At 35.2% G+C, this 10365-nt stretch overlaps 1 protein-coding gene across 2 annotated transcripts; it reads right to left on the bottom strand.

Moving 5' to 3' along the window:
- Positions 1-443: 443 nt before the first annotated feature.
- On the bottom strand, positions 444-9433 carry LOC132419229 (RNA-binding motif protein, X chromosome-like). Of its 2 annotated transcripts, none has more exons than XM_060003230.1 (9): positions 9325-9433; positions 8510-8616; positions 6317-6413; positions 6134-6196; positions 3995-4138; positions 2723-2834; positions 1655-1780; positions 1468-1556; positions 444-721 (listed from the first exon to the last, which is right to left on the bottom strand). In XM_060003230.1, the coding sequence occupies exons 1-9, from the start codon at positions 9431-9433 to the stop codon at positions 444-446; spliced, it is 1125 nt and encodes a 374-aa protein (XP_059859213.1). The 2 variants fall into 2 exon arrangements, with proteins under 2 accessions (XP_059859213.1, XP_059859212.1); XM_060003229.1 differs by having other exon boundaries at positions 6134-6189; positions 6286-6413.
- Between the last annotated feature and the right edge of the window lie 932 nt (positions 9434-10365).

The following is a 10365-nucleotide window of genomic DNA, read 5'->3' on the forward strand; positions in this document are numbered from 1 at the left end:
CAGTCACAGCTTGCGATGGAGAAATAACACATTGCTTAATTTTGAATACATTCATGTTCAAAGACACAAAGGAAAAGTTTAGGCAAACAGCACAATTCATCCTCCAAACAAAAGTTTTATGCTTGTTTAACTCAGCAGTATAATTAACAAGAAATATTTCATGAAATTTTTTTACTCTGAAAATTCTGAGCATTACATTTTAAACACAACTTCTACTTTTCAACTAGCATTAACAACTATGAAAGTACTTTGAATAATTCCATGTTGTCATTTTCTCTGAATATTCATAAAGGGAAAGTTAATATATGCCTCTTCCCCCCAAACCAACATTTTTGTTTTAGTAGCAATCAAGCATCAATTAAAGAAAACAACTTAAACTTTTCCTTTGTAAAGAACATTTGGTACATAACTGAGTGTTATTTTTAATATCTGCTTTGGCCCTCTCATTCATATTGGCTTCCCGCATAACCTCCCCTGGAAGCCCCACAACCTGAGCTACTGTATGAGTCACGAGGAGCAAGGTAGCCCCCATTCACAGAGGGTGGAAACCCTGGTTGTTCTTGTCTTCCACGCTCACGACCACTTGAATAAGTATTAGTTTGGCTGCTTGAGTAACCTTCCGGACCTCCTCCATATCCATCTGTTGTATTGCTATCATAGCGACTGCTTCCACCGTAAGTCACAGGGGCCCTTTGTGCTGCTGGTGCACCACGGGAGTCACCTGTGAAGTTAATGATTCATAAACTAAATTTAAACATTACAAATTTTTCTGGTATCATATAACATGACTTAAAGTGCTAAATATTTGAAAAGATAAGCTTTATCTGTCTCTGCTATGAAAATATAAACTATGTAGCGACAGTGAAGGGCTTTCACATTTATTTAAAAGAGCGAGCAATATTTTTCAGGCTAAGTAGTTTATTTTAAAGTAAATGTTATTTTCTGAAAATGGACTGAAATTCTCACTTTCATAACGTTCCTATGCTTCATACTTTTAATAGCACTCTACTGATTATTTGAAAATGTTAAAATAGGGGCTTCCCTGGTGGTGCAGTGGTTGAGAGTCTGCCTGCCGATGCAGGGGACACGGGTTCGTGCCCCGGCCTGGGAGGATCCCACATGCCGCGGAGCGGCTGGGACCGTGGGCCACGGCCACTGGGCCTGCACGTCCGGAGCCTGTGCTCCGCAGTGGGAGAGGCCACAACGGTGAGAGGCCCGTGTACCGCAAAAAAAAAAAGAAAAATGTTAAAATAGTTTTTCTGTAATGAGAAAAAAAGATGAGACTGTCAATTTACCCTTCATTGCATTTTAAGTGAGCTATTAAGAAAACAATTCAAAGGTCTTTAATTTATCAAAAAGGCCATGCTAAACATAGTTTTACCTTTGAGGAATTGAAGTAAAATTAGAGTAAACAACGATCTGGTTAAGTCTAATTCTATGATTTACAGGTTGTAACTGGACTCTTACCATAACTCCCATATGAATCCCTGTAAGACCTTCCACTTCGATATTCAGAATAATCTCTATCACGACTTCCACCACAGCCATCACGATCACTAAATTTAAAAGAATGTCATAGATTTAAATTACGTGTCACGATCACATAATTTAAAAGAATGTTTTTATTTGATAAAAACACAAAACTTTATATTACCTATGTTCTCCAGAGGGATGATCATTCCAAGAACTTGAATGTCCATAATAACGGTATGCATTGACTCTACGTGGTGGAGTATAATCCTTGCTGTCTCGGGAGCTTGGATAAGCTCTGCTTGAATAAGTTAAATAAAGCAGATAAAATTTTAAATGCAACTTATAATATCCAGAATATATAAAGAATTCACACAACAGAAAGACAAAAAATTTTAAACGGGCAAAGGACTTGAATATACTTTTGTTCAAGGAAGATACACAATAACCAACAAGGACATGAAAAGCTGCTCAACGTATTTATTAGGGAAATGCAATTCAAAACCAAAATGAAATATCTACTTTGCACCTATCAGACTGGCTATAATTTAAAAAAAACAAACAGAATATATCAAGTGCTGGTGCAGATGCAGAGAAACAAATCATGTATGTGTGTGGCAGAAATGTAAAATAGTACAGGCTCTGTGGAAAAGATTAGCAGTTCCTTAAAAAATTAAAGAATTACTATATGTCCCAGGAATTCCACTCCTAAGTATATATACACTCAAAAAGAATTGAATACAGGTACCCAAATGCTTGTAGAGGAGTATTCATGACAGCACTATGATGGGAATAACCCACACAGATGGATAAACAAACCATGTTAACCACACATAAAATGGAATATTTAGTCAGCCAAAAAAAAAAAAAGATCAGAAGTAGTGATTCATGCTACAGCATGAATGATCCTTGAAAACATTTATGCTAAGGGAAAGCTGGATAATAAAGGTCACATAGTGTTTGATTCCATTAGTATGATATATTCAGGATTAGATAAATTCATAGATAAGGACACAGATGGGCACCTACCAGGGACAAGGCGGGAGAAAATGGGAGTGACTGCTTATTAATTTTATTTTGGGGTAATGAAATGTTTTGGAACTGAACAGAGCTGGTGGTTGCATAACACTGTTAAGTGTACTAAATGTTACTGAATTGTTCACTTTTAAATGTTCAATTTCGTGTTAGGTAAATTTCAGCAAGAACAACAAAATTAACCATGGCTTAATTCATATACTGTGTTTTTTCTTACCTATCTTTAGAAGCATAACCACCATCTCTTCGTGACATATAGCCAACTCTCCGAAAAGAGACTGGCTCTCTGTGAGGAGAAGCTCCATAATGTCTTCCACGTGATACTGAGCCTTTAATTTAAAAATGCTTGTGTTTAAGTATCTCAAAATTGACAGTAATGTTTCCAGGAAAAATTCAAAAGTCTGATATCCTTCCTCTCTCCAAAATCATTTTAAAAAACTACTCCTTCTAAAATTCCATTTATGCACATTTTTGTTTCCCTTTAAATGATACCACTGAACATTTTATTTTCGGTACATCTCCCGTTCCCTATACATTTCACATACCCTTTCAATTACCAGCAGTAGGGAAAACTTCTCAAAATTTGAGCAAATAATTAATTTTTGGTAACTACTGTCACATATTCAATCACCAAGTGGTTGGCTCTCTCCTTTATGTGTACAACCTTAATTATTGACCTTTTATGATGATAGCAATAGTGACTTCTATTGTTTATTAGCAATAAAGGGCTCATTTGAAAAACACTGTACCACTTCCAAAATATGAAACTATCTCCCATAAATAATGTTCTCTTCATGTGTTAATTCTTATTCCTAATTCCTAGAGGTCACTAGGACGTTGTTTGTTCTCTTCTCTTGTTTGTTCACTAGGCTAACCATCTAATAATGGAAAGGGTAGGCTTCTTAGCTTCTGTTGTATTTTGAAGTCAATACCGTGCTACATTTGGCTTCATTAATATTCTACACATAAAATGGCAATTTGAAAATGACTGTTTCAAGTCCGTACCATATTAAGGATCAGAAAACAGTGCTAAAAAAGTTAAGAGCACAAACTACAGTTCATATGGCAAGTTTCAGTTATTGTTTATAATAATTAAATAAAAAACCACGTGGCCAATATACATAGCTAAACTACTCTACAGACCAGAACATTCTCTCACAGGACATAGTTTTCATGAAAATTCTGATATTGAAACTATGTGATAAAGAAGCCTACTAACCAAAAAGTGTTAGCAACAACTTAAATTAAGAGGAATTCTATAGCAAACATGGACATACAAGCAATGTTTTCCCCACTGCACTGCTAATCACCTACTACATGTATAATTAGAAACTAAAAGATTATTTCCCAACCACAAATCAATCAATAAATTAGTGATTGGTAAACATGTTCATATACTTCTCACTTTCCATTTTGCTTAAACATTCTGTTTAAAATAGCTCACTTTCATTAATAAGAATCAACTGTCTCTGCATTACATAGCATTTACCTTGTCTTCCCATCCCACTACTGCTTGGTCTTTGAGCAGATCTTTTAGGAGGAGGACCTCCACTTCTCGAAGATGGTCCTCTTTTAACTGGAAAGGGTCCCCTGGAAGAACTCGCATTGAGACTAGGAGTATATCCACCACAACCTGTGTTTAAATGAAATCTTTTTAGTTAACTAGAATCAACATTTTTTCATTGGTCAAGTTTCACTTATTGTTATAAATTTTCACTAAACAATTACCCCAGTCTTCAGCTTTCATATTTGTCTAAACCAGTAAGATTGTTTGCTCATATGACACATAAGTTAGTACAGTTCAAAGACTTACTGTAAAAGTCAGTTTGGAAAATCTAGCAAGAAATTCAAGAACCACTGGTATGAAAGCAGTTTGGGGAAAAGAGAGAGAGTACAGAAAAACCTGGATAAATTAAATGTAAACCTGAATTTTTGATCAGTTTAGGAGGAAGATGATAAGTTATTAGTTATATAATTCTGGTGTCAAGGAAGCTTTTTTTTTTTTTTTGCGGTACGTGGGCCTCTCACGGTTGTGGCCTTTCCCGTTGCAGAGCACAGGCTTTGGACGCGCAGGCTCAGCGGCCGTGGCCCATGGGCCCAGCCGCTCCATCCTAGGTATAGATCAAAACATTAAAAATAAAAAAGATGAATAAAAAATGCATTACCTAACAGTTAAGTATATACATACGAACAACCCCCTTTGCAGGAGAATATCTGCTTATAACTTTACAGTTGGCCCAGTACCCCTAGTTCTGCATCCATGGATTCAACCAACCTTGGATCACGTAGTGATGTAATATGTATGTATTGAAAAAAAAATCTGCTTGTAAGTTGACCCACAGTTCAAGCCTGCGTTATTCACAGATCAACTCTTAATGTTGATTTTTCAGTGAAAAGGGCTATGTTGCGTTCAATTTTAATAGTATTTAAGAAATGCACATTAAATACTGAAAATTTATGTTTTATCTTTCTAACCAGAAAGATGTTTAGATATATTCCAATTCCCCTGTAGTGCCACAGGCAAGAAAAAATGAGTATTCTTACACATGGCAGAATACGAACTGGTAAACTTTTCTCAAGATCAAGTTAGTGGGAAAAGAACAAAACTATGTTATCTTAAAATGGGCACACCCTTTAACTGAACTTTCAAAAAACATTTCCTAAAATTCACACATCTAATTAACACAAAAAGAAACCAAATGTTTTATTTCTGAAGACTGGTTATGGTTAATAGGTGAAGCAAAGGTTGTTAAATATATGGAAGTTTTTGAAATACAAAGTGCTTTTCCTCCTTTTCTTACTAAGTAGAAAACTTCTCTGAAAAAATTCAAAAAATATATTTTCAACAACTTTCTCCTCTAATACACACAGAAAGAAAACATACATGTTTCTGAAGCAGAGGTTTTTACTCTTTTCCTGAATCAAAGACACCTTTTAGAATCTAAAGCCCTATTTATTTCCCTAAGGTATTTTCCCCCAAATGCAAACAACAGACCCAGGGAGGAAAGCCTCATATCAAAACGACAATGGAGATTTGCTTAGATTTCTGAACACATACACTTAAGACAAATACTGCAAGGTGAAACCTAAAATATGAAGTGTTTATCCCTGAATTGTGGATATTCTGAGTGACTTTTATTTTCCGTGGTGTAGTTTTCAAGATTCTCTAGTATTTTTATGATGCAATAAGTCTACTCTCAGAATAAAATTAATCAATGTATTTTTAATAGATTATTAATGAATCATTGACTTAAACTCATATAAAGTTATTGGCCCTAAAGTGAAAAATTCTAATGTATGATCGATAGTAGTACACTCTGTAGAAAACTTCTTGAAGAAAAGAGGCAATTAGTAATAATGGTAAAAGAGACTGAATTTAGTTTAAAATTTATGCTATTTCCCTATAAGGTGATTAACTTTTTGCATATTATCTAGTTAAGTCATTTTATAACTACAATAATTCTTTACCACTTAGAAATACTTCTGACTATCAATGTAATTCATCATCTAATAATTCTTACAGACTACTTTGCTCATAAAGGATGGAATAAAAACTGAGATGTTTCTATACAGTTAAACTTACGATTTTTCGGTCCTATGGCTGCAGCCTTGTATTTTAAAACATTACCCAAGTGTCCTCCACGTGAGGGATGCTCTCTTGCTCTTCCATTTCCTCCTCTTCCATTTCCTCCTCTTCCATTTCGTCTTCTTCCATTTCGTCTTCTTCCATTTCGTCTTCTTCCATTTCCTCCTCTTCCATTTCCTCCTCTTCCATTTCCTCCTCTTCCATGTCTCGGATTTCTCAGATGGCCCCTGTTTCTTGCAGGAGGTTGTGGTCTCTGTTTACCACCGCTGTCAAAAGATGGTTTGTTGGCTCGCTCTACTTTAATTGCTTTTCCATCCAAAGACTAAAAAGATTAAGTATAACATTAGTAACATTACATCAAATTTATTTACTACTGCACTAGTTCAAGATCAGTATTTTTTCCACAAAGCAAACATTTTCTTCTGAAATGATTGTGTCCTTCACCGTGCCAAATAAATGAGATTTAATTAGTAACAGTCTTTCAGTAAGTCATCCAACACAAAGTGTATGTATTGGCAGTTACAGCTCCCTGAAATGTCCTCTGGTATTAAAAGAAGATTAATACCTCTCACTTATCATGAGAGAATATACCCTTTTATTTTCTATAATGGATAACTAAACTCACTTCATTTCTGTACTTCTACCATTCAAAGTTTTCAGTGTCCCAAGGGTATATAAAAGTATACGTGTCATTTAAAAAATAAAATTATTCATTGGAATAATGGAATTATCCATTATTCAAAACGGTTATTCCTACTCTAATTATTTTTAGCATTTATTAAATATTAAGAGAAAGAAAATTTTCCAACATGATTGCTGTTCTGTATTTACTTCTAATAATTTCCCTGGTTTTTTTTTTAAATAGAGCACTTATTTGGTCCTTAACATCTCTTGCCTTATTCAATTGTTTAAACATGTCCCCAAAGAGTAACTTATTATAATACTACTTCATATTCTTATGTTTCAGAAATGCTTACATTTCTTAATCTTCCAACAGCTTCCTAAATTAACCTTCTATAGATGCCAAAGTGATTTTTGAAAACATAATTCAAATCATCATATAACTGCTCTACATAAAACACTCTAGCTGTTTCATGTTATTTTTGGAAAACAATTTTAAATGCTGAATTCCTACTAAGACTTCTGGTGGATATGGATGGGCCCTGGCCCAATACAAACAGCCTCAACAGCCATGTGTTCCCACCTTAGGGCCTCCTTTTCTGTTTCTGGGTCCAAAATATTTCCCATAGACTTATGAATGGCTGCCTCCCTCCCAACATTCAGGATATAACATTGTTAGATCTATATGTATAGAAATAGTGTCCACCACTCCCCTTAAGCTCTAATGAAATTACTTACTTTATTTCCCTTAATATTTTTGCATATGAAATTGCATTTATTTTTACTTGTATGCTTCTCATCTTTCACCCTAGAACACAACTGTCCAAGAAAATAGGTATTTTGTCTTACCCACAACCATTAATCAATTGCTAAATCAATGCCTGCCAATAAAATATCTGTTGAATAAAGAAGTGAAGACTAATGTCTACACAGACTACGCGTTCTTGTGCTTGAAAACAAAGAAAATGGGGGTGGCGGATCACCATCAACTGTTCTTCATAACGCAACTTTATCTCTGCACCCAAAATAAAATCATGAGTCAAAGTCAACTTTTAGGTACTACCATACCTTAAAATATGAAAGTAAAGTAAAAGGGTCAACATGTGCCAAGTGCCTGCAGCATACCAGAAACCAAGCTATAGAGAAAGGGAATTAATGTATGTGTTCCACACTATGAGAACTGAGAAGCACTGGAGGTAATTTTAACAATTAACAATTCACAGTATGATGAATATAAAAAGATATTACCTGCAATATAAAATGGGAAAAATATTACCTACAATATAAAAAAAATCTTGGAGCAAATATGCAATTAAAAGTACAGTTTTGGGCTTCCCTGGGGGCGCAGTGGTTGAGAGTCCGCCTGCCGAGGCAGGGAACACGGGTTCGTGCCCTGGTCCGGGAAGATCCCACATGCCACGGAGCGACTAGGCCCGTGAGCCACAGCCACTGAGCCTGTACGTCTGGAGCCGGTGCTCCACAACGGGAGAGGCCACAACAGTGAGAGGCCCGCGTACAGCAAAAAAAAAACCAGAAACAATATGGGATATTGGGGAGAGCTCTACAGGCTAAAACTTATTTACTTTTATGTTTGAATGCTAAAACAGGTTTAAAATATATTGTTAAAGCTAATGTTAATTTCAATCTCTTTCCAACCAGACAATCCAGTACTTATGTGACAAAAAGGAGAGTGAAGGCTTATATGGCATTATGTTAGTTTAAAAAATTAGAAAAAAGAGAAACAATCTAGAAATAGTACTAAATGGAGAACACAAAATATTATTAAAAGACTCTTACCTTTCCATTCATATCTTTGGCAGCATCCTTTGCATCTGCAGAATTCTCAAAAGTAATAAAAGCAAAGCCTCTAGACTTGTTTGTTACCCGATCCTTCATCAAAATAACTGTAATACACATAAATCTTTTTAATTTAAAATTTCACATAAAATTGAACTTTTCATATTTTCAAAATAATCAATCCTTTGACAATTTCTCATAAGGCCTCCTTAACTCAATTTGATGTTATGGACACAGTACAGTAACAACCTCCTGAAAGTTACTTAACACTGAAACAAAAAACAAAAACACATAAACCAAAAAAACCCTTTCCATTTTATATCATTTCCAGTATTTTAAAAATAGAGTCAATAATTTCAACCATTCTACAATTAGTATCTCTCTTCCCATTTCATGTCCTATGACCACAGTATATTTAAAAAGCCCTGGGACTTCCCTGGTGGTCCAGTGGATAAGACTCCACTTTCCCAATGCAGGGGACACGGGTCTGACCCCTCTTCAGGCAACTAAGATCCACATGCCGCATGCCACTCGGTGTGGGCTTGATCCCTGGTCAGGTAACTAAGACCCTGCATGCTGCAAAGCACGGGTCGGGGGAAGAAAATAACGCTGCTTTTTTCCCTTCTCAGTAGTAGGAGCCCCTAAGGTGTACACTTTCCCTCATTGCCCAGTGCTTTCCTAATAAAAAGTAGAAACTTAAATAAAAAGTGCTCATGTGTTAAAAACAGAAAAAGCATTATAACCTAGCTGTCCAGTGGTGTATGTTTAATACACATTTGCTTTGAATAGATATATATATTGGTTCTAAAAATTACCTTCCATAATGTGACCATATTTCCCAAATACCACTTCAAGAGAATTTTCATTGGTGTCAGCATGGAGGCCTCCTATGAACAGTTTCCCAGGCTGATCTGCTTCCACCATTTTTCTGTAAGTAATTAAAAATATATCTTTATACTCATAGCAAAAAATAAATTATAAGCCAAAAGTATCAAGCTATTACACCTGTTTAAAACTCAAGTAAAGTACCCAATATCAGTGAAATTATTTGCCATTTCTTACTTAAAAGAGAGGAAACTTGAAACACAAAGCAAAATAAGCACTGGCATAACAAATGCTCCATTTTTTATAGATCTCTTACAAAAACCTGTATGTAAAAATCAGATTAGAAGGCAACTGTAAATTCTTTTGAGCTGCAGGGTTCAACGCTTCATTTCCAAAAAACAACAAAAAAATAAGCAATAAAAAATGCTCCTGGATTCTACACATCTAACAGTTAATAAGTTTTATGAACTGTGCAGAAAATACCTTAAACATTATTTTCAAAATTTTCCCATCTACTCACATTTTTCTTGATTATGCATCAAATACTGTTTAAACTTCAAAAATGGTAAGTCATAAAAGCAAAGGAGGGAGTTACATCCTTTACTGAGGGAAATTTAAACTGTTTTACTTATACTGAGAGACTTTAAGAAACACTGGTCCGAAGAGAGTAACATACTTTATGTGCAAAATTAAAATCTGACGGTTTTTGTCAAGTGAATCAACATTTTGACATCTGATAACTAAAGTTACAGGTTTTAAATCATTTAAGTTAAAATAGTTAGGTATCTTGCCTCTATTGTTCAGTACCTCTGCTTTCACAAAGAAAACCCGTAAGGAAAAAAAAAGTGCACGCAGAACAAAATGGCACCCTGGCGTACGCTCCACTACCCGCATGTGAGAGAAAAAAAAAAAACTTAAACAGCAAAGAGGGTACGCGTTAATCAAAGGTAAATTTCTCAGTCCGCCCCCAGGTGTAAACAAGTTAAACAGCAAAGAGGGTATGCCGCTAATCAAAGGTAAATTATCTACTC

The sequence above is a fragment of the Delphinus delphis genome, chromosome Y (genome assembly GCF_949987515.2).
Source record: "Delphinus delphis chromosome Y, mDelDel1.2, whole genome shotgun sequence".
Classification (NCBI taxonomy): Eukaryota; Metazoa; Chordata; class Mammalia; order Artiodactyla; family Delphinidae; genus Delphinus; species Delphinus delphis.

Excerpts from the sequence above, each read along its gene's own strand:
- LOC132419229 (XM_060003229.1), bottom strand. The coding sequence starts at position 9,433 with ATGGTGGAAGCAGATCAGCCTGGGAAACTGTTCATAGGAGGCCTCCAT. Across the intron at positions 8,617-9,324 it reads ATATGGTCACATTATGGAAG|TTATTTTGATGAAGGATCGG; the intron begins GTAATTTTTAGA and ends TGTGTATTACAG. Across the intron at positions 1,781-2,722 it reads GGTTATGCTTCTAAAGATAG|TTATTCAAGCAGAGCTTATC; the intron begins GTAAGAAAAAAC and ends GCTTTATTTAAC.